At 43.9% G+C, this 25,329-nt stretch overlaps 1 protein-coding gene across 2 annotated transcripts in view; it reads left to right on the forward strand.

The window, feature by feature from the left end:
• Positions 1 to 25,329, forward strand: part of LOC144730380 (BAI1-associated protein 3-like) — a 57,210-nt gene that overhangs the window by 851 nt on the left and 31,030 nt on the right. For both annotated transcript variants that reach the window (XM_078611168.1, XM_078611169.1), the window contains exons 2-7: positions 18,896 to 18,994; positions 19,645 to 19,704; positions 20,231 to 20,297; positions 21,737 to 21,893; positions 23,439 to 23,483; positions 24,468 to 24,533. In XM_078611168.1, coding sequence (XP_078467294.1) covers positions 18,896 to 18,994; positions 19,645 to 19,704; positions 20,231 to 20,297; positions 21,737 to 21,893; positions 23,439 to 23,483; positions 24,468 to 24,533 — 494 coding nt within the window. The remainder of the gene's footprint in view (positions 1 to 18,895; positions 18,995 to 19,644; positions 19,705 to 20,230; positions 20,298 to 21,736; positions 21,894 to 23,438; positions 23,484 to 24,467; positions 24,534 to 25,329) is intronic.

Here is a 25,329-nt window from a genome sequence, read left to right on the forward strand (position 1 = left end):
TGGCATCGTAGGGGGTTACAGCTGGTGTGCGTCTATCGGTCATCTCAGTCCGCCAACTCATGGCACCTGCTGGGGTCTGTCCCGAGACCTCATGCCAGCGAGCCTTCGACACTTCACGTGAAAGCCTCAAAGTGCACCTGGCCTGGCACCGGCGCCATGGTGACATCACCGTCACTTAGTGGCGAATGGTGGTGGTAGTTGTGGTATTAGTGGAGCGGTTAGCGCTACGCTGCGCTACGAATTCTCGCTCACGGCCAACACCGGTGACGATTATCTGAACCGATCATGGGCCTCCCCTAGGTCGACTCAGCCTCAAATGAGTACCTGGTGCGGTGTGTAGTCAACATCGCCACTCAAGAGACAAAGGCCGCCGGACGTGGTGTTGGCCACCCACCCCCTCGTGTGCCGTGCCGGCCTTCATAAGTGGCTCGCTGAGAGCATTCGCCCCAGTAGTCTGGGGCGACGATAACGATAGCTAATCGATAAGTCAATTTGTCGCAGAGGTGTGGACTCGAGTCATGTGACTTGGACTCGAGTCAGACTCGAGTCATGAATTTGATGACTTGCGATTCGACTTGGACTTGCATAACAATGACTTTGTCCCACCTATGATTTGTCGCGTTGACAACTGGGACGACTGCGATAAGGAGCTTCATGGCTCATCGGATTCCTCCGGCGTTGAATAAAAACTCCGACGAACAGTGAGAGAGATCGGTCGCGCAAAACTCCTCCAGACCGAAGCGAATAGAAACCCGGGGCGGGCGGGCGGGGGGGCGGGGGGGCATTTAATTGAGACGTGGGGGAGAGGTGACCTTCGAGCCCAGCTTAATAATTAACTGGTGACGAACGGTCAGGCCCCTTGACAAGGAATAACTTGAGCACTGTACACCCACCCTTGAGCTTAGCAAAGGTCGCTTCGCAGTCACCGTGCCCAAGTCGTTTGAGATGTGGGGGCGAAATTTTCGCAAGAGAGTCGCGGTTGTGATGATTCCTAGTCAAGGGGGTCGGGGCAACATGCGGCTCGTTCGGAGCCGCATTGCGAGTGGCTCTTTGGCTGATCACTCCCAAGCGGCTCTTTGGCTGATCACTCCCAAGCGGCTCTTTGGCTGCGCCCTTTCGGGGAAGCCGTTTTAGAAAAAAAATTAATCCCTTTAATCTTCAACGTTATTTAACTCGTGATAATTAGCAATGTATTAAATATGGCAAGCAATGTATTAAATATGGCAGGCAATGGGCCACCGTGGCATGTCTTGGTTGGTAACAAATGTCCAGCAACCAAACTGTGTTGTTAAATAATAACTCAGGGGGAACACAAACAAACTAGACGCAGTTTATTCAATCGCGGATATTGTTTATTTAAGTCAGAATGTCTTGTTGTTGTTGTCGTCTGCTGCTGTATACCCGCTGCGGTGTCTCTGTTTGTGTACAAGTAGCTCCGCGTGTGATGCGGCTCTCGGAACTATTTTGGTCAAAGGGGCCGTCACGCACCTAGGGGGGGGGGTCAGACATTTTGTGACGATGTGTGACGAGGGGGGGGGGTGTTTGAGAAATGTAACGTCACATCAAAATGCGCAACTTTAAATAAATATAGACAACACGTTCTACTTAATTAATTAGACTTTTTAATAAATGTTTCTCCTACAACATCAGAGTGCAGCGCCACATTAAATACGCACTACAATGACAATAGTTTAAAGCGATTTGAAGCATGTTTTATTTTTTGGGGGGAGGAAGGGGGCAGAGCTTTGTGACGTCATATTTGAGGGGGGTCTGACTTTTTGTGACGCCGTGTGACGAAGGGTGGAGGGGGGTCAAAAATCGTCCAAAATCGCGTGACGTCTTTTATGGACGGCCCCAAAGACAAAACAACGACGCCTCTTGCAAGGCTCCGCGGGGCCACCGGCGGGCCCTGGTGGCCCTCAGTGCGGCCCCTGAAGTGAGGCCTCCTCCACCCCCGACACACAGAGTGAAAACACCACCCCATCATCATGATCGTCGTGCTGCTGTCAAACACCAACAATGTTTTCAAATGTGTGGTGGCCCTCACACTGATGTGATGTCTTGTCGGAAAAAGTGGCCACCACCTCTAAAAAATAGTCAAGAACACTGCTCTAGTTATACATTAGTGAAGAACACTGTTCTAGTTAAACATTAGTGAAGAACACTGCTCTAGTTATACATTAGTGAAGAACACTGCTATAGTTATAAATTAGTGAAGAACACTGCTCTAGGTATACATTAGTAAAGAACACTGCTCTAGTTATACATCAGTGAAGAACACTGCTCTAGTTATAAATTAGTGAAGAACACTGCTCTAGTTATACATTAGTGAAGAACACTGCTCTAGTTATACATTAGTAAAGAACACTGCTCTAGTTATACATTAGTGAAGAACACTGCTCTAGTTATACATCAGTGAAGAACACTGCTCTAGTTATAAATTAGTGAAGAACACTGCTCTAGTTATACATTAGTGAAGAACACTGCTCTAGTTATACATTAGTGAAGAACACTGCTCTAGTTATACATCAGTGAAGAACACTGCTCTAGTTATAAATTAGTGAAGAACACTGCTATAGTTATAAATTAGTGAAGAACACTGCTCTAGTTAAACATTAGTGAAGAACACTGCTATAGTTATAAATTAGTGAAGAACACTGCTCTAGTTAAACATTAGTGAAGAACACTGCTCTAGGTATACATTAGTGAAGAACACTGCTCTAGTTAAACATTAGTGAAGAACACTGCTCTAGTTATACATTAGTGAAGAACACTGCTCTAGGTATAAATTAGTGAAGAACACTGCTCTAGTTAAACATTAGTGAAGAACACTGCTCTAGGTATAAATTAGTGAAGAACACTGCTCTAGTTAAACATTAGTGAAGAACACTGCTCTAGTTATACATTAGTGAAGAACACTGCTCTAGTTATACATTAGTGAAGAACACTGCTCTAGGTATACATTAGTGAAGAACACTGCTCTAGTTATACATTAGTGAAGAACACTGCTCTAGGTATACATTAGTGAAGAACACTGCTCTAGTTAAACATTAGTGAAGAACACTGCTATAGCTATACATTAGTGAAGAACACTGCTTTAGTTATAAATTAGTGAAGAACACTGTTCTAGTTATACATTAGTGAAGAACACTGCTCTAGTTATACATTAGTGAAGAACACTGCTCTAGTTAAACATTAGTGAAGAACACTGCTATAGCTATACATTAGTGAAGAACACTGCTTTAGTTATAAATTAGTGAAGAACACTGTTCTAGTTATACATTAGTGAAGAACACTGCTCTAGTTAAACATTAGTGAAGAACACTGTTCTAGTTATACATTAGTGAAGAACACTGCTATAGTTATAAATTAGTGAAGAACACTGCTCTAGTTAAACATTAGTGAAGAACACTGCTCTAGGTATACATTAGTGAAGAACACTGTTCTAGTTATACATTAGTGAAGAACACTGTTCTAGTTATACATTAGTGAAGAACACTGCTCTAGTTAAACATTAGTGAAGAACACTGCTCTAGTTATACATTAGTGAAGAACACTGTTCTAGTTATACATTAGTGAAGAACACTGTTCTAGTTATACATTAGTGAAGAACACTGTTCTAGTTATACATTAGTGAAGAACACTGCTCTAGTTAAACATTAGTGAAGAACACTGCTCTAGGTATACATTAGTGAAGAACACTGTTCTAGTTATACATTAGTGAAGAACACTGTTCTAGTTATACATTAGTGAAGAACACTGCTCTAGTTATACATTAGTGAAGAACACTGCTCTAGTTATACATTAGTGAAGAACACTGCTCTAGTTATACATTAGTGAAGAACACTGCTCTAGTTATACATTAGTGAGGAACACTGCTCTAGTTATACATTAGTGAAGAACACTGCTCTAGTTATACATTAGTGAAGAACACTGCTCTAGTTATACATTAGTGAGGAACACTGCTCTAGTTATACATTAGTGAAGAACACTGCTCTAGTTATACATTAGTGAAGAACTCTGTTCTAGTTATACATTAGTGAAGAACACTGCTCTAGTTATACATTAGTGAAGAACTCTGTTCTAGTTATACATTAGTGAAGAACACTGCTCTAGTTATACATTAGTGAAGAACTCTGTTCTAGTTATACATTAGTGAAGAACACTGCTCTAGTTATACATTAGTGAAGAACACTGTTCTAGTTATACATCAGTGAAGAACACTGTTCTAGTTATACATTAGTGAAGAACTCTGTTCTAGTTATACATTAGTGAAGAACACTGCTCTAGTTATACATTAGTGAAGAACACTGCTCTAGTTATACATTAGTGAAGAACACTGCTCTAGTTATACATTAGTGAAGAACACTGTTCTAGTTATACATTAGTGAAGAACACTGTTCTAGTTATACATTAGTGAAGAACACTGCTCTAGTTAAACATTAGTGAAGAACACTGCTCTAGGTATACATTAGTGAAGAACACTGTTCTAGTTATACATTAGTGAAGAACACTGTTCTAGTTATACATTAGTGAAGAACACTGCTCTAGTTATACATTAGTGAAGAACACTGCTCTAGTTATACATTAGTGAAGAACACTGCTCTAGTTATACATTAGTGAAGAACACTGCTCTAGTTATACATTAGTGAGGAACACTGCTCTAGTTATACATTAGTGAAGAACACTGCTCTAGTTATACATTAGTGAAGAACACTGCTCTAGTTATACATTAGTGAGGAACACTGCTCTAGTTATACATTAGTGAAGAACACTGCTCTAGTTATACATTAGTGAGGAACACTGCTATAGTTATAAATTAGTGAAGAACACTGCTCTAGTTATACATTAGTGAAGAACACTGCTTTAGTTATACATTAGTGAAGAACACTGCTTTAGTTATAAATTAGTGAAGAACACTGCTCTAGGTATACATTAGTGAAGAACACTGCTATAGTTCTTCTTGGTTCTTTCGGTAAAGTCACGTAGAAGGGAAGTAATAAAATAATAAAAATAAAACATAATAAAATGAAATAATTCTCACGACGTTTCGGCTACAACGCAAGCAGCCGTCTTCAGGTGAAGAATGAGACACTACCAAGCTAGGAGCTTATATATAAACTGGGTTGGAGGTGGAAGAGCGCCTTAACAAAAAGAATGTGCATATGAAGAGGAATTTAGCCTATTCATGGAAAATGCGTAGGGGGTGGGCGGGGGGGGTTTCAAAGTCATAGTATGCCCATGCATTATGCAGGATCAGCAGCACCAAGGGGGGTGCAGGGAGTAGCATTAACAAAGGAAAGGAATGTTAATGATATGTAGCTGCAGTTACTAAACAACCACGTAGAAAACTAAAGTATAAACTAGATAAAAAAAAACTAAAGTATAAACTGCATAGCACCATCAGTATACTTACTATACTCTACAGTAAGCTGAGTTACTAACAGCAAGTAATACATTACAATTCTACGTCGTAAAAATTATATAATATGCTTCCATCTAAACTTTATTCTCTTACATCACACGAGCATATACCGTACTATATACTGCCATAGATAAACCCAACATTAAATTATATACTGTATTACTATAAACCACCCTATACCTTATACATTTCAACATAACACTATGTATTATTTTACCCACCCTAATGTGTATCGAAATGGTTTATTACGTCCTTCCAATGATTGCTAAGCCAGTTAAACATTAGTGAAGAACACTGCTTTAGTTATAAATTAGTGAAGAACACTGCTCTAGTTATACATTAGTGAAGAACACTGCTATAGTTATACATTAGTGAAAAACACTGCTATAGTTATAAATTAGTGAAGAACACTGCTCTAGGTATACATTAGTGAAGAACACTGCTCTAGTTATACATTAGTGAAGAACACTGCTCTAGTTATACATTAGTGAAGAACACTGCTCTAGTTATACATTAGTGAAGAACACTGCTCTAGTTATACATTAGTGAAGAACACTGCTCTAGTTATACATTAGTGAAGAACACTGTTCTAGTTATACATTAGTGAAGAACACTGTTCTAGTTATACATTAGTGAAGAACACTGTTCTAGTTATACATTAGTGAAGAACACTGTTCTAGTTATACATTAGTGAAGAACACTGTTCTAGTTATACATTAGTGAAGAACACTGCTATAGTTATACATTAGTGAAGAACACTGCTATAGTTATAAATTAGTGAAGAACACTGCTCTAGTTATACATTAGTGAAGAACACTGCTCTAGTTATACATTAGTGAATAACACTGCTCTAGTTATACATTAGTGAAGAACTTTGTTCTAGTTATACATTAGTGAAGAACACTGTTCTAGTTATACATTAGTGAAGAACACTGTTCTAGTTATACATTAGTGAAGAACACTGCTCTAGTTATACATTAGTGAAGAACTCTGTTCTAGTTATACATTAGTGAAGAACACTGTTCTAGTTATACATTAGTGAAGAACACTGCTCTAGTTATACATTAGTGAAGAACACTGCTCTAGTTATACATTAGTGGAGAACACTGCTCTAGTTATATATTAGTGAAGAACACTGCTCAAGTCATACATTAGTGAAGAACACTGCTCTAGTTATACATTAGTGGAGAACACTGCTCTAGTTATATATTAGTGAAGAACACTGCTCTAGTTATACATCAGTGAAGAACACTGCTCTAGTTATATATTAGTGAAGAACACTGCTCTAGTTAAATATTAGTGAAGAACACTGCTCTAGTTATACATCAGTGAAGAACACTGCTCTAGTTATACATCAGTGAAGAACACTGCTCTAGTTATACATTAGTGAAGAACACTGCTCTAGTTATATATTAGTGAAGAACACTGCTCTAGTTATACATCAGTGAAGAACACTGCTCTAGTTATACATTATTGAAGAACACTGCTCTAGTTATACATTAGTGAAGAACTCTGTTCTAGTTATACATTAGTGAAGAACACTGTTCTAGTTATACATTAGTGAAGAACACTGTTCTAGTTATACATTAGTGAAGAACACTGTTCTAGTTATACATTAGTGAAGAACTCTGTTCTAGTTATACATTAGTGAAGAACACTGTTCTAGTTATACATTAGTGAATAACACTGCTCTAGTTATACATTAGTGAAGAACACTGTTCTAGTTATACATTAGTGAAGAACTCTGTTCTAGTTGTACATTAGTGAATAACACTGCTCTAGTTATACATTAGTGAAGAACACTGCTCTAGTTATACATTAGTGAAGAACTCTGTTCTAGTTATACATTAGTGAAGAACACTGCTCTAGTTATACATTAGTGAAGAACTCTGTTCTAGTTATACATTAGTGAAGAACACTGTTCTAGTTATACATTAGTGAAGAACACTGCTCTAGTTATACATTAGTGAAGAACTCTGTTCTAGTTATACATCAGTGAAGAACACTGTTCTAGTTATACATTAGTGAAGAACACTGTTCTAGTTATACATTAGTGAAGAACTCTGTTCTAGTTATACATTAGTGAAGAACACTGCTCTAGTTATACATTAGTGAATAACACTGCTCTAGTTATACATTAGTGAAGAACTCTGTTCTAGTTATACATTAGTGAAGAACACTGTTCTAGTTATACATTAGTGAAGAACACTGCTCTAGTTATACATTAGTGAAGAACACTGTTCTAGTTATACATTAGTGAAGAACTCTGTTCTAGTTATACATTAGTGAATAACACTGCTCTAGTTATACATTAGTGAAGAACACTGCTCTAGTTATACATTAGTGAAGAACACTGCTCTAGTTATACATTAGTGAAGAACACTGTTCTAGTTATACATTAGTGAAGAACTCTGTTCTAGTTATACATTAGTGAATAACACTGCTCTAGTTATACATTAGTGAAGAACACTGCTCTAGTTATACATTAGTGAAGAACTCTGTTCTAGTTATACATTAGTGAAGAACACTGTTCTAGTTATACATTAGTGAAGAACACTGCTCTAGTTATACATTAGTGAAGAACACTGTTCTAGTTATACATTAGTGAAGAACACTGCTCTAGTTATACATTAGTGAAGAACTCTGTTCTAGTTATACATCAGTGAAGAACACTGTTCTAGTTTTACATTAGTGAAGAACACTGTTCTAGTTATACATTAGTGAAGAACTCTGTTCTAGTTATACATTAGTGAAGAACACTGCTCTAGTTATACATTAGTGAATAACACTGCTCTAGTTATACATTAGTGAAGAACTCTGTTCTAGTTATACATTAGTGAAGAACACTGTTCTAGTTATACATTAGTGAAGAACACTGTTCTAGTTATACATTAGTGAAGAACACTGTTCTAGTTATACATTAGTGAAGAACACTGCTCTAGTTATATATTAGTGAAGAACACTGCTCTAGTTATACATCAGTGAAGAACACTGCTCTAGTTATATATTAGTGAAGAACACTGCTCTAGTTATATATTAGTGTAGAACACTGCTCTAGTTATACATCAGTGAAGAACACTGCTCTAGTTATATATTAGTGAAGAACACTGCTCTAGTTATACATCAGTGAAGAACACTGCTCTAGTTATATATTAGTGAAGAACACTGCTCTAGTTATACATCAGTGAAGAACACTGCTCTAGTTATACATTAGTGAAGAACACTGCTCTAGTTATATATTAGTGAAGAACACTGCTCTAGTTATACATTAGTGAAGAACACTGTTCTAGTTATACATTAGTGAAGAACACTGCTCTAGTTATATATTAGTGAAGAACACTGCTCTAGTTATACATCAGTGAAGAACACTGCTCTAGTTATACATTAGTGAAGAACACTGCTCTAGTTATATATTAGTGAAGAACACTGCTCTAGTTATACATCAGTGAAGAACACTGCTCTAGTTATATATTAGTGAAGAACACTGCTCTAGTTATATATTAGTAAAGAACACTGCTCTAGTTATACATCAGTGAAGAACACTGCTCTAGTTATACATTAGTGAAGAACACTGCTCTAGTTATATATTAGTGAAGAACACTGCTCTAGTTATACATCAGTGAAGAACACTGCTCTAGTTATATATTAGTGAAGAACACTGCTCTAGTTATACATTAGTGAAGAACACTGCTCTAGTTATATATTAGTGAAGAACACTGCTCTAGTTATACATCAGTGAAGAACACTGCTCTAGTTATATATTAGTGAAGAACACTGCTCTAGTTATACATCAGTGAAGAACACTGCTCTAGTTATACATTAGTGAAGAACACTGCTCTAGTTATACATTAGTGAAGAACACTGCTCTAGTTTTACATTAGTGAAGAACACTGTTCTAGTTATATATTAGTGAAGAGCACTGCTCTAGTTATACATCAGTGAAGAACACTGCTCTAGTTATACATCAGTGAAGAACACTGCTCTAGTTATATATTAGTGAAGAACACTGCTCTAGTTATACATCAGTGAAGAACACTGCTCTAGTTATACATCAGTGAAGAACACTGCTCTAGTTATATATTAGTGAAGAACACTGCTCTAGTTATATATTAGTGAAGAACACTGCTCTAGTTATACATCAGTGAAGAACACTGCTCTAGGTATACATTAGTGAAGAACACTGGTATAGTTATACATTAGTGAATAACACTGCTCTAGTTATACATTAGTGAAGAACTCTGTTTTAGTTATACATTAGTGAAGAACACTGGTATAGTTATACATTAGTGAAGAACACTGCTTTAGTTATACATTAGTGAAGAACACTGGTATAGTTATACATTAGTGAAGAACACTGCTCTAGTTATACATTAGTGAAGAACTCTGTTCTAGTTATACATTAGTGAAGAACACTGCTCTAGTTATACATTAGTGAAGAACACTGCTCTAGTTATACATTAGTGAAGAACACTGCTCTAGTTATACATTAGTAAAGAACACTGTTCTAGTTATACATTAGTGAAGAACACTGCTCTAGTTATACATTAGTGAAGAACACTGCTCTAGTTATACATTAGTGAAGAACACTGCTCTAGTTATACATCAGTGAAGAACACTGCTCTAGTTATACATCAGTGAAGAACACTGCTCTTGTTGTAAATTAGTGACGATCACTGCTCTAGTTATACATGAGTGAAGAACACTGCTCTAGTTATACATTAGTGAAGAACACTGCTCTAGTTATACATCAGTAAAGAACACTGCTCTTGTTGTAAATTAGTGACGATCACTGCTCTAGTTATACATGAGTGAAGAACACTGCTCTAGTTATACATTAGTGAAGAACACTGCTCTAGATATACATCAGTGAAGAACACTGCTCTAGTTATACATCAGTGAAGAACACTGCTCTTGTTGTAAATTAGTGACGATCACTGCTCTAGTTATACATGAGTGAAGAACACTGCTCTAGTTATACATTAGTGAAGAACACTGCTCTAGTTATAACTTAGTGAAGAACACTGCTCTAGTTATAAATTAGTGAAGAACACTGCTCTAGTTATAAATTAGTGAAGAACTCTGCTCTAGTTATAAATTAGTGAAGAACACTGCTTTAAATTTCGATTTAAAGTTTTCGTGACTGCAGGGATTCATCTTCTTGGTTCTTTCGGTAAAGTCACGTCAGGGAAGTAATAAAATAATAAAAATAAAACATAATAAAATAATTCTCACGACGTTTCGGCTACAACGCAAGCAGCCGTCTTCAGGTAAAGAATGAAACACTGCCAAGCTTGGAGCGTATATATAAACTGGGTTGGAGGTGGAAGAAGAGCGCCTTGACAAAATAATTTGCATATCAAGAGGAATTTAGCATATTTATGGGAAATGCGTAGGAGGTGGGCGGGGGGGTTTCAAAGTCATATTATGCCCATGCATTATGCGGGACTAGCAGCATCAAAGGGAGGGGGTAGGGGGTAGCATTAACAAAGGGAGGGAATGTTAATAGTATGTAGAAGCAACGACACATGTCAATGGGAGAGCGGAGGCGGGAGACCCGCAGCGGAGCAAATAATGCATTCCCTGTGGAGAACACAAGATACACAGTCAATGCCAGTGAGTGGACTGCGGTCTGAAAGTCACCGTAAACGTGAACAACAATCAGTTAAGATCTGCTCTAGTTATACATTAGTGAAGATCACTGCTCTAGTGGTTCTCACCCGGACCACCAGTGGTCACGTGACGCTCCTCCAGATGGTCCCCACGGGGGGTCAGGGGGGGGGGGCTGTGATGCAAACGCAGTTTGATCCGGAAATAACCACGTCTCATACCCTGTGTTGCGGACACTAATTATTATTTTACTTGTGATCTTTTTATATTTTATTTAAAATGAAGTTAGGTAAACTATCCTGATTAAACTTACCCTAAGATCTAAATTCCCCCCCCTAAAAACAAATCAATCTTTTAGCTGCATACACATTTTTTTTTATAAGTTCTGGTAATGAGTGATTTTTAGTGAGAGAGATAAGTGATTGTGTTCTGTCACCAGGGGTGTGGGGGGCTGGGTGGTCCGCGGAAATGTTTGCAAGCGGGCTGAGTGTGCCTGGGACCAACAAAGTCTGAGAAACACTCGGGTAGGTAGTAAACGATGCTAACCATACATCATGTTACGGTAGTTTACTCAACATTTCTGTGCACAAACATCGGAGAGAGACGTCAGCGATGTGCCACGGTGGCGAGATGTTAACTACCTCGCCTGGTATACTGGAGGTTGTGGGTTCGATCCCAACCTTGACGATGCCTCCTGTATATTTGGAGTTTGCGTGTTCTCCCCGTGGTCACGTGGATTTTTCTCCGGGTCCTCCAGTTTTCCCTCCACATTAGGAATCAACATCATGCGTTTAGAGTATTTGACTGCTATACGTTTCCCCCATGATAAGCCACTACGTTGAACTATCATTTGTGGCCAGGTCGATTCTGAAAAAAAATACATAGCTCAGTGGGCCTTACCTGGTTAAAAACTAAAGTATTTTTGTTAGGTGTTGTTGACTTGCACACACTATCTGCCAGTTAGCTCTTATTGACTTAACAAACAAAAAAACGCACCCACAATAATATTTCAGCTGCCGGAAGTAAATCGGGTCGTGAACTCGGAATTCGCTTTCCGAATCCACTCCACTGATGAAGTTCGGAGCACTTTGAGTGACATCTCGCCGTGAGTTGACGTTGCATTGAACCGTGACAAGTCTCAAGCCGCCACGGGATAAGAACGCACCTCATTGGTCAGAATTTGACCAACACATCGGCACGCACATTTACGGCACAACGTGGTGTAGGTGTCTTGTGACCCCAAATTAATTGACCCCTAACCGTTTTTTCCTTTGTTTATTCATATCTATTTTAAATTAACCTTATTTATTTCACATGGCTGATACGAGTTCATGTACTATTGAAGAACACTTTGTAGTTGCTGTATGGGCTCATGAAAGATCACAAACCAGAAAAAAAAACATTCGGAAAGATGTCCGAAATATTTTTGTGTGTGAAAGATTTAACAATAAAAATGTTATTTAATGAAATCATATTGCTCACATTACATTATGCAACCATTTGTATACAGAAAAAAATAGTTTTAGAGAATAAAATGGGGGGGGGGGGGTGGTCACAAGACATCTGGACTGATGTCTCCGTAAACGTGACAGGTCCGTCGGGTGGTGGAGGGTTTCCTCTTGGCGTTAAACTACCGCCATGGGACCTAACCCCCATAACAAATACGGATCATTGTATTGGCTAAGATAACCCACGTTTTAAGTTAATCTTCGATGATTGGAGGTGTTTAGGCGACACATTAGATTGCATGCAAACTCGTCCATTAGCAGGAGAGGTACGGTGTCTTTGTTTTGCATTATAGTCGCGTGTGTGGAGAGCATTGTAAATGTTTAAAACCCCCAAAAGTTTGGTAACAGGTCAGACAGCATCCATGTAATATTACTACACCCTATGTGAATCCACTGCTGGTTTAAGGCCTCCCCAATGCCGTTTCAGTCATGGCAGTTGTTTGAACATACTTCACCACGCTGGGCAACGTGGGTTGGTGAAGTGGGGCTCTCCGCCGTGGTCAGGATTCGAACTCAGATTGCTGGGCTCAGAGGGCAGTGCCCTTGACCACTGAGCCCATCTTTTTTGTAGTGGTAGAAAATAGCGAGTTGTCTGTTGAAGAAACTCAAGATGCGTTTGTGTGGCCGTCTGGAACACTCTTACTTTTCATATTAGGAAGCCACTGGAGCTATGCACTTTTAAGTCTAGATTTGAAAACTAATTTCTTTAGAATTGCTTTTGCGTTCAATTTGTTGTCCTTGTTCCCACACCTATTAGCACAGTTGTTTATGTATGGTGAGAAAGATGGTCAGCATACATACAGCACATTCATACAAGCCAAAAGGCACATTTACAAAACCCATAGAGCTTGATGGACCAATCGGTGCCCTTTCCCAGCATGAGAGAGACGGCAAACTTCACGGAGTGGCACCAATGGCTTTGGGAGGTGTGGGATTCTGGGGCTCCACTGGGCAGACGGCTCAAGCAGTGGCACGGTCCTGTGGCCACTTTAAAAAAGAGCCGACCATCTTCTTACTTTTTTTCATATAGACAGTGCTTCCTTCGTAAGATTGCAAATGTTTTTTAAAATGCAGAGTTGCAGCCCTGTAATGTCTCGCTCATGCCACCGCTTGCAGAAGGGACTCCGCTACAGAGGGACCTTAGAGAACTCCACTGGAGGGAATTTCTGGCCCACTCTTTCACACTTGCCAGACATTTGCAGAGGTGGGAGTAACCCGCGTCTGACCCTAATATTAAAACGAGCTGCGAATTCAACTAACCGGTGGACTGCCGGGTAGATGGAGGATGGGCGGATTGAGCAAATTGAACAACGTCTAGTTTGTGGCCCTTCTCCCCGCCACACCTCCGATTAGCACGGTTGGCTACGTACAGTGCGAAAGAAGTTCAACATACATACTTAGATTCAGAAGCCGTGCGAGTGGGCCTGGGCGGATTTCCACGACAGTTTTTATTGTGATATGACGGTAACTTGTGGGTGCTTAAGTGTCAGTGAGCCTGCTATGGCGAGCGATAGTGCTGCGGTTTTCGTGCTATGCTATTAACCCGGCAACCCGAGTTCAATTCACGCTCACGACCAACACCAGTGACGATTATTTGAATCGGTCCTGGGCCTCCACTAGGTCGACTCAGCCTCATATGAGTACCTAGTGAAGCGCCACTGGGGAGACAAAGGCAGCTGGGCGTGATGCTGGCCACCCACCCAATCTTGTGCTGTGCCGGCCTTCATAGGTGCTCGTTAACAGCACTTGCCCGAACAGTTTGTTAAGGCTACACGGAAGGACCTTTGTATTTTGTATGACTGGGTACCCTTACTGTCACAGGGTCAACACAGAAGTGCAATTCCTCCTGTAAGTCGGCCAACTGTAGGGTCACGTAATTATTATTTAAAAAATCGATCGTATGGCGTTAAACATTGGTGACATTTTTTTTAAATGATCGCCGCTGGGGGGTGGAGGTCAGGACCATTGCCATGGAGCCGCGTGGCCGTGCAGCGTTGGGGCAAAGAAACAAACAGACGCCGGACCGGAGTGCGGACGGCCCGGCACGGCTTGGGGGCTCATTTACGATAGCCGTGGGAACGCAGTTCGAGTTAACCTCCTGAGAAGTGTTTACATTTCGAAAAAGCAGTAATGCAGCCCTGAGATGTACTCATGCGAAATTAATCTTGGCCCACATCTGAGATTAAAATCTGCAAAGAGTCAAAACATGTGTTCCTGCGACTGTACCTGTAGTTTTCCTTCCTTCTGGCAGGAACCCTGAACATTTGAAGGTTATACCAGACCCCAAAACGATTAGTGCCGGTTCTTCAGCTAGAAAAACACCCGTGGAGTTGCGTGCGTACGGTTCACGGTTGTTGAAAATAAAATAACCCATTCTTGAATTCGCAACCATAAATGTGTGCCAATGTGTGTATGCATGTTTCCTTCGCACCATATGTAGCCGACCGTGCTAATTAATGGAGCTACCAGGAGGCGATTACCTCCAGTATTTACCGAACCCACGCTAGATGGCTGGGTGGCTTTGTGTGTGTGTGTACGATTATTACCCAGTAAAGGTTTACACAGACACTCCGGTCCCCTGCTCCCAGCAGCTGTGGATCCACTGACCGTGGCGTTGGCAGGGCAGGTGGTGAGATGTTAACTACCTCACCTGGTATGCAGGAGATCGTGGATTCGATCCCGATCCTAATGCCTATATATTTGGAGTTTGCAAGTGTCTCTCTCCCCGTAGTCGCGTGGGTTTCTTTCCGGGTCCTCCGGATTTTCCCTCCACATTTAGAATAAACATGCGTTTTAGTGTATTTGGCTGCTATACATGTCCACATGATAGGCCACTTTGTTGAGATATAATTTGTGGCAGCCAGGTCACTTCTGAAAAAAAGCTGTGTAGCTTGGTGGCCTTACCTGGTAAAATAAAAAAAAATGATTCAGTTTACGCACTGTATAGTTTCACGACACATGTTGCGTGTTTAGGATATGTACATAATAATCTTCCGGTTGGCTCTATTGACTTAACAAACAAAAAAACGCACCCAGAGGGTGATAAGAGTCGCAGAGTACTAACCGGATGTCCCCATCACCATCGCTACTTACAACGCACGGACTTTGTCCGCCAGACCGATTTGTAAACCAACGAATCGGGACACAACTCGCCTCTGTAAGGCGGGAAGGAAAGGGGAGCAACTCTGCACTTCGAAACGGCGCCGACCTTCTGGGATTCTGGCTTTCTCCGTCGTGTCTCTCTCTGAGAGTTAAACAGAGCTTGAGGAATCCTCCCCCATGTGTGGTCCCCACTTGGCTGGGGCAGGTAGTCCAACATCCCCCCCCACACCCACAAAATAGTTTTTTTTTGGGGGGTTAGATCACGTAAACATAAATGTGTCGTTAAGCCTGCCACCACCAAACACACAATTAGTAAGGTTTGTCACGTAACAAAAACATGTGCCAATTCGTTGCTAGTTCAGCACTAACCGGTGTGTTGGAGAGTAAACCCAAAACATTTACAGTTCGAATACCGTGACGTTTCGCCAGTAATTACAACCAGCCTCAACCAGGCGACAGCCAGAGTTGTAGAGCAATCCCGCTGTTTCGATTTTAAAGAGGGATAAATGTCATGTCTCGTTGCGCCGAATTCAACTTTTCACGGAGTTTGTACCCCCCTTCACGCACCAGTGTCGATCGGTGTATTGTAAAGGGCTCGCGTATTGTTGCAATAAAAAAACACAGAGATTGGGGATTCAAGAGGCCCTCCAGATGGAGCTGGCGGCCCAGGTCACATTTAAGGCTCTCAAAGCACCACAAGTTTAAATGCGTATCAATGTATCCTCCGGGCACAAGAATGAAATGAATTGGCTCAAACGAGGACAGAATACACGACCTTGTCGTAATGAGGGAGGCTTTGGTGCAACAGTACAACGTGGTGTCTCCCATTCGTGTTTGTTCCCTGGTCTACGGTGAACTGTTCTTTCGTGTTGGTCTCATTCTGGGCGTGCATGCTTGATAGCTCTTGCTGCATTTTTACCAAAGTCCACGTGTTTAAGCCGTATGTCATAGATGCGGGTGTGCACCAGGCGGTGGTGGCGCACGCCCGTAACCCAGCACTGTGGAGGCAGCAGCGGGGATTGGTGGATCACCGCAAAGGTGTCGTGAAACTCCCTTTCCCCTGGGCATCGAGGAGGTGCCAATACCCTGGCTCACCAGGGGAAGGCAGAACAGCAAAAATGTGGACCCCACCAGTAATCGTCCGCATGGGATATAGCGTTTCCCCCTCGCACGCGTGTGTCTTTTCCGGTTGCTCCGGTTTCCTCCCACGTGTAAACATTAATTGTTAGTGCAGGCGTCGTCTGCCTTCACGCTTGTGTGTGGTTGTTGTCTCTACAACAGCGAGTGAATCCTGTGCAGGGCGTTAAAAGCTGACCTGATGATTATTATTATTGGAGTCTTCTTCAGGCACAAAACCAGTGCTACTTTTTATTATCTTAATATGTATAATATTAGGTTTTTTTTGGGGTTAGATCGTGTAAATATATAAATGTGTCGTTAAACCCGCCAACACCCGACACAGCCAATTAGTAAGTTTGTCACATAAACAGAACATACCAATTCGTTATTAGTGTAATGGGTTCGATTGAGGCGCACACTCTTCTGTGGAGGCAACACTATTTCTTCACACTTGTTACACACGCTATACATAGGGTGGTGACCACCGACCTACTCTCACGAACACTCGGGTATATTAGCTAGCGTGGCCAAGCCACGTGGACCTTGGCCCCGACCTCTTCATCTTCATTCTTCATGAGGCGTCTTCATCCCGGGCGCGAACAGCCCCGCTCTCTCAGCGGAGCGCCCGCTTATATGCCTCTCCAGCGTGGACGGCCACACCCTGGCCACGCCCCCCTTCTCGAACCCTCGAGAAGGCTCCGGACCCCGACCACGTGGCCTCCAGGGTCTGGACCCTGGCCCCTGGCCCCTACCTTGATCCGGTTACGTGTCTGGCCGGGGTCACCCAGAGTGCCACGGCTTGCCACAACCTCCGTGGCACATGTCAACGGCCTCGGCACTGCCCGACCCGGCAGTGACGTCGTGTGTGTACAGACCCGACATGGTAGTGACGTCATTTGTGTGCAGACCCGACATAGTAGTGACGTCATATGTCACTACACTAGTGTAGTGGCATAGAATAGTAATTTAGCAGCATAGCGCTGGCTGCTGGCAGGGAAGGGGATCTGCGGCTTACGGCAGCCCTGACGTCAGCAGGCCACGTGATACACCAGAGGGGGGATCTAGGGTAAAGGTCACAGAAGGGGCACACCAAGAACCCGCTGGTAGGTTCCATAAAGGGGGCGTGGCCATGGGCGGAGTCAGGCCACGCTGACAGAAGGGCCCCTGTAGGGGACCTCGGGGCTGTTGTTGGAGTGGGATTCCCGTCGAGCTGCTACAGTCTTCGTCACAATTCTTCTCGTCGTCTTCATCTTCACCATCTCGGGGCGTCATCAGTCAGGCAAATCTACCAACTGTCCTGACTGAGTAGCGTCCCCGACAATAGACTATTATAAAGTGTTAACCCCGATGGTGCTCGTTAATACAGAAGTGCCTGCAACTCTTATCGTCTCCGAGTTTGTCACTACACTAGTACAGCAAACCGGTGTGTTGGAGAGACAATCCACAACATTTACAATCTGTAAATGTAAAATGTAAAAAATAAAACCTACATTATGGATATCGGTCGCAAAAGCCTATGTGTTAAAATGTTGAACTTCTTTTTCACCTTACATAGCTGTGTTGGCGCACGTGTCGCCTGCCTTCCCACTTGTCTGTGGTTCTTGGCGCTTACTTTTCATTATTATCGTATGTATGTTGAACTTCTTTCACACTACACTTAGCTAACCGTGCTTATTGGAGGTGCGGGGATAATCGGAGGTGCAGCAGGGATTATCAAGTTCAGCTTTGCTGATCTGCCCCTTTATTCCATTAAAAAAATTACATTTAAATTCACCATCATTAATTTCTCCCCGGGGGGGTGGGGGCGGCATGGGCACAGCGTGGGCATGGTGGCTGTACGTATCCTGCAGGGCAAACCATACATATGCGGGGAGCTTCTTGAGCACGTGGTGTGGAACGTCGGACAACGCTCCGATAACACAACCCGCAAAACCCCGACGGGCGAGAACTTTGTGGCACAGAGAGATGCAAAAAGAAGAAACATTGCGAGTGCTCACAACCATCGGTGCTGTGCACGGCTGTGGCCTCGCGTCAACGCACGTGTGGAGCTGATGACCACCACATTCGTGATCAGCAGCTGTGACTGTGTGGCCCCCATTCACCCAACCGCCCCTCCCGCCCCCCTCCACCGCAGGACTTGCTGTACGAAGATGTCCTCTACACGCTCGTGCACCAGCCCGACGTGAAGAAGAAACCAACTCACACCAAGGAATTGCTGTGGCACCTCCAGAAGGTTAGTGGTTGCCGGGGGGGGGGGGCACTCTGTAGCCCTCTGCAAGGATTGCATGCATCCACGACCGTTTTGTGCATTCATGTATCTATGCATGTATGTGTGTTGAACTTATTTCACATCGTACATAGGCAATCATGCTAATTGGAGGTGCAGGGCAAGGACAGCAAACTAAACACAACAAGCAGTTCTAAAGAAATGCGTTTTCAATCTGTAGCTACCAGTGGCTTCCTAATATTGGAAGGAAGAGAGTTCCAGACGGCCGCAGAAGTGCATCTGAAAGTGCGCGATGTGGTGACCGTCTTTGTTCGATGGCCAGTCAAAAGCCGCTGCTGCTGCGAGGATGACCGGAGTTCGTGTGATGATGGTTTATGCTCCTTGACGAGATCGACGGGGTATTATCTGGACAACTTCATGAACGCTTTCCTACGCAGCCTATTACTGTACATCAGCTTACAATGTATCGACAGCCTCTGCTTGTGCTGCGAGTGTTTATTTCTTTATTTGTGCTTTCCGGTGTCTTGAGATGCTTGTGTTTGTTCCGATGCTATTGTTTAGATGCTATTGTTTAGTGGGTATTATTTAGATGATGCTATTGTTTAGACACCGCGATTGTATAGACACTATTGCCAGACGGTGTTTATCTGTTTAAGGTTTTCGACAAGAGTGCATCCGACCACGAATCCATTCTCAAGAAAGTGGAATCTGCAGAGGTACGTGTCCAGATGCTCGACCCGCTCTCTCTTTCACTCTTTCTCTGTCATGATTATAATTATCATGGCAGGCATTACCACCATCATCATCATCAATACCATTTACGTTTATGTAGCGGCGTCTAAACGCAACCACATTTACTACTGGGCGAAGGCCTTCCCAAGCCACCGTCGTCGCCGCTGCCAACTCTCCCGATTCCGTGATGCGACGATCCACGCGAGCGCGGACGTCCATCGCTCCATCTCTATGGGAGGACTTCCTCTCGGACGCGTTCCGTTTGTCTTGCAGCCACTTCCTTCACGAGTCTCGATCAGTCACGTCTCCTGCTCAAAGCCTCCATAAGTTTGAATTGCGTCACCAGCCGGTTAGATGTTCTCCAATCCACGTGCTGCTTCTCTCTCTCTCTCTCCGTCTCTCAGTGTAATTCCAAGCGTCCGTCAACGTTAATCACAATAATAACAACCTACAATACTAATCGGTGCACAATGCTTATTTGTTTGGGGTTGTCTTTGTCTGCACCTCCAGGCCCCAACGTTTTCTCTGAAGGTGACCGTGAACAGCGCTCACAAACTGGAGCCGAAGGACACTGACGGTGAGATGCGACGCCAACTCGAGCCGTAGCCACCGAGTCGTAGCCACCGTAGCCACGGAGAAGTCAGCGTCGCGACTGACGAGACCCCCCCTCCCCCCGGTACCAGGGGTAGGCCTTGATCTTTCAAAGGATCGTCCTCTTGCTGGAGGCAGCAGCTGTCCTGGGGAAATCTCCAAATATTCCCAGGAGTGTAATAATACCGCCCTGAGAACGATTGTTTAAGGGCGCTTCATACATTACAATTTATATTCTTAATCTACGACACACCGCTCAAGACGAAACGTATTGCGAGATATTTCTTCCTTTGATATTAAACTATTTAAACAATATTTTATTTCACCAGGTAAGGCCCACTGAGGTATACAGCTCTTTTTCAGTAGCGACCTGGCCACAAATGATAAGTCAACGAAGTGGCTTATAACGTGGACATTTATAGCAGCCAAATACTCTAAACGCATTTTGATTCCAAATGTTGAGGGAATTGCAGGAGGACCCGGAGAAAAATCCACATGGGAGAGAGACATGCCAACTCCAAATATGCAGCAGGCATCAGAGTCGGGATCGAACCCACGACCTCCTGTATACCAGGCGAGGGAGTTAACATCTCGCAACCGTGGCACTCTAATCCGCAGCAACCGCTATTGCCTAGGGAGCTATGACACCCGTCCTTGCGTTGATTTTTCAATCCGGGTTCTCTTACGACATGCAGAAGCCTGCTACAGCGGCAGAGGTCACAACCGGGTACCCGATACCCGTACCCTACCCGATACCCGGCTACCCGTACCCGGCCGGGTATCGGGTACGGGTACAGGTACGGATACCCGTTTGCGACCCTGGTGCGGCCGGGTACGGGTTCGGGGAAGGAATCAAAACCCGTTTGCGACCTCTGTACAGCGGTAGCCTCCCGGGCTTACGACAGATCATAAGGGAACGCTAAGTGAAGTTTACCACAGTTGTCCAAAGCTCGTGTACTCGGCAGATTCCTGGGCACCATGCAGAGGTTTCCCTCTGCCATGGTAAGCCGCATGCTGTTAACCCTTTCCCATTCCGAGATGTCTGTAAGTTACAGGGTGGTTGTCCCGTTCACCACTGAATCTCGTGCAAACGGCTGAGCATTAATTTTATTCGGAGAGGTATAGCAGTGCCGTTGTTTTTAAAGAAGCTTTGCTCACCACGGAGAACTGTAGCGACATGACTGCCACTCTACGATAGCTAGCGCCAAACTGTGCCACACGCCCTCCTGCGTGGCCTTTTACTTCTGATTGCGTTTGTATGACGTACTATGCGTGTGCGCCATCAGAACGGAATCGCAAGTAATACTGCTGGCGTGCACATGTGTCATCGGAATGGGAAAAGGGTTTCGGCTGAACTGACCTGCGGCTTTAAGTAACCCACGATAATCCCCGGGGTGTCAATCCCCATCGCCCCTCTTCACGCAGGGACCAACAGCCCGTACTGCACACTGGGCATCGTCCACGGAGTGGCAGACGCCTCCAAGAAAACAGAGGAGGACATGCTGTTCGAAGCGGACCTGCTGGAGAAGACTAACCGGCAGCAAAAGACCCTGGAGCCCGTTTGGAACGAGACGTTTCTGCTGTACGTAACAGAATCAGAATTTGAATATGTATTTACACTGGAGGAATCCAATGAGCTATGCAGCTCTTTTTCACAGATGTCCAGTCGGGACGGGTAAGAAAGTTACACCAAACAAGCCATAGAAACGATAGGAGTGCAAAATACAAGAATGGCAAACATATCACCCCAATGCATACAAACGAAACTAAACCATCCCCATCCTACCAGACAAAGCCCACAGAGGTGTTCACTTAGTTTTTAAAATCTCGGGAGGCAGCGCTTGGCCCCGAGATCTCTCGTACACTCTTCCGATGCACAACCGAGAACGTTTGTTTCCGCGGGCCGTGAGAAGGCACTGGGGATTGTGTGGATACGGCGCACGTGGACGTATGCATTCCGCAGGCAAGGACGCGGCAAAGGGGCAGCCCTGGGATTTGCTTTGCTCGCGCCACTGCTTGTTGTCTCTGCTGTCACCCAGAGGACGACTGGCGACATGCGGCTTCCTTAGCTCTAGCCCAGAGGGCGACGCATGGAGTCTCTGTGGAGTACCTGTGAGGAGTCTCTTTGACTGAATTAACACCCGAAATGCAATTCACTGCTTGCAGACAGACCATAGACCTCAATACGTTGAACAAGCGTGGCCATTGCGAATCGAAGCAACCTTAGACGTTATAGGCACTCTATTTACAGCTACACGCATAACCTGCGAACTGTGTAAATGGTGGCCTTATTAAAAGTGTGAAAGTGTGCACGTACATTCTAACAATAACTATAACTCAGTTGGAGCGGTGGCACAATGATTAACGCACTGAGCGAGTGAACCGAGTTAGATTCCCGATGACAAATAGACATTGCTGGCGAGTGATTTCTGTCCTGGCCCTGAGCTTCCACCTTCACCAACGCACACTGACCACAGCGTGGTAGAGTCTGGTCAAACAGCCCCCGTGACTGACATGTCTTGGGGGTGGAGGCCTTCACCCAGCCAGTGGATTCATTGACAACGGGCTCTGAATTATTACAAATTACTAATCCTTATATATATATTTTTTATCAAAGCCTGTTTTAGAACCGTGGATTCACCACAGGCAGGAGCGGTGGTGCGTGCTTGCAATTCACAGCCTGGGTGTACGGAGTTGGTGAATCGCACAGGAATGGCGTTTGCATGAGAACCCAACCAGTATGACACCGTGGGGTGGTCTGGGACTGCCTTGTCCAAGCTTGCGGTTGACGTCGACAAATCGCCAGGAATCTAGTTTGTTGTGCAATTTGTACTTCTACACTGTATTTATATTTCTTTATTTTTAGCGACTTGCCTTTCCCTCTATCTTGCCACTCACATCATCTTTGGTATTGTTTGTTGATGTAGTACGCTGACCCGAGCTTCACGGCTCATCGGATTCCTCCAGGATAACTAAATATGCTGAGTCTGACATGCTGACAGCAGGCTCTGCAAGTAGAACTAAAGCCCAGGGCGTCATTACAACGCTCGCATGTCATCTCGCTGGTCGGGTAAAAAACGTGAAATAACGAACCGTGATGACACCCCCTCTTCTTGTATTGCTTCAGGGAAGTGGAGTCCATGGAGAGCGATCTCTTCTGTCTCTACATTTGGTGAGCATGTCGTCTGAAACACCCCCGCCCCCCTCCCATACCTCGAATAAAACGATCACGGGACAGTGCCTCTTAGAGATAAATAGGACGCGCGTCTTGTCACCCGGAGTTTGACGGGTGAGCGGCAGGGCATTCTGACAAGGCAACGTACCGTACAGACGGTCATGCTCCAAGTTATTTGTTGAGTTTTGGAGCCAGGCTGGGCCAGCATTGGGCGAGGATGCAGTACCACCGCTGTGTGCCCAGGCAACGGCAAGGGCACAGACGATAGGTATTTCTTGACTTCACAACGAACAGTATAACAGCAAATATATACAAATAACAACAAACAATTACATATATTTTGGCACGTGCAATTTAAACAATATGTAACATTTATACAATGAAGAATGAGAATTAAAATATCAATTTATTAACTTTAAATCTTATCGAACCAGTTTATGATTTAAATAGTGGTGGAACTGACCGATACATTTTTTCCCAGATGTTCCTTGCACCAATAGGAACAACTGATTAGCACAGTTGGCTGTGTGCAGTGCCAATGAATTTCAACATACATACGTACAAAGGATATAACTTTTCGATATATTTGGGATTGATCACTCCTGAGGCTCGGAGAGAATGAGTTAAGAGCAGCATAACCCTGGGGGAGGGTGGTGTCTGCCAAATCTTCAAGTTACCTGGATCATCATCATCATCATTATCTTGCCCAAATCATTTGGTACACACAGGACATTTCTACAATAAAAAAGTCTCTTTCACTTCACGTTTTTGTGATGTTTATCGGTTGGCGATGCCACAATGTCCACATCCGGCTCGACCCTTCCTCTCGTCCTGCCTCGTGCTTAGTTATGCACCGATATTGAACATCCCTCGCAGCGTACGTAGCCAACCGTGGCTCACGTACCGCGGCCCAATGGCGGACCTCCCTCGTTCCTCGCGTCCGGTCGCAGACTCGGGTTGATTGCCCCCCTCTCGTCGCAGGAGCCACCACCAGTCGTCGATGGTGAAACAGCTGCGGAGAGTCAACTCGTTGGCAGGAGTACGCAAGTGAGTCAATTACTCAATTGGAAAATGTGGCGGCATTTGTCGCCTGTCAACTGCAGAGACTCGGTGAGGCTTTCCTGGATAAACAAGGGCAATAATAATAATAATGATGAAAGTCTGCGTTGAGTATTTTTCTAGCTCAATCACTGTAGACTACTTGCCGACGTGATGCCGAATGGGGCAAGGGGGGGGGGGGGGATATTATCGCACGTCGATGACGAGCGAGAGACGTTTCAACGGTGGCGAGGAGACGGGAGTCGCCCATCTTTTTTTTAACCCCTTCCCGGTTCCATGACGTCTGCAAGTTGCGGGGTGTCCCATTGCCTCGGCGAATCTCGGAACGCGCCAGCGGTTCGGCGTTAAAGTTTATTTAGAGAGGCGTAGCGTCGCTGTTGTCGTTACTCGCCGCAAAGAACCGTAGTGGCACGACCGCCGCACTCTACGATAGCTGGCGCCAAAACTGTGCCGCACGTCCTCCCGCCATGGCCTTGTGGGAGCCTCGGTTCGCCTTCGGACCTGAAGACGTACATGTACGTCATCGGAACGGAATCTGAAGAGAAACTGACGATGTACACGTACGTCATCGGGATGGGAAAGGGTTACGTCAGAGCAGAATCTATTGAGGGAGGTGAACGCGGTGGACAGTCATGCATGTGCACAGCTGACTTCACAATCCACCACCTATTCTTTGGGTCTTTCGGTAAAGTCACGTAGATATGTTCAAATAAAATAACAAAATAATAACAAAAAACTACGATGTTTCGATCATAACACAAGCGATCATCATCCTCCTGATGAT

The sequence above is a fragment of the Lampetra planeri genome, chromosome 35 (genome assembly GCF_965212315.1).
Source record: "Lampetra planeri chromosome 35, kcLamPlan1.2.h2, whole genome shotgun sequence".
NCBI lineage: Eukaryota > Metazoa > Chordata > Hyperoartia > Petromyzontiformes > Petromyzontidae > Lampetra > Lampetra planeri.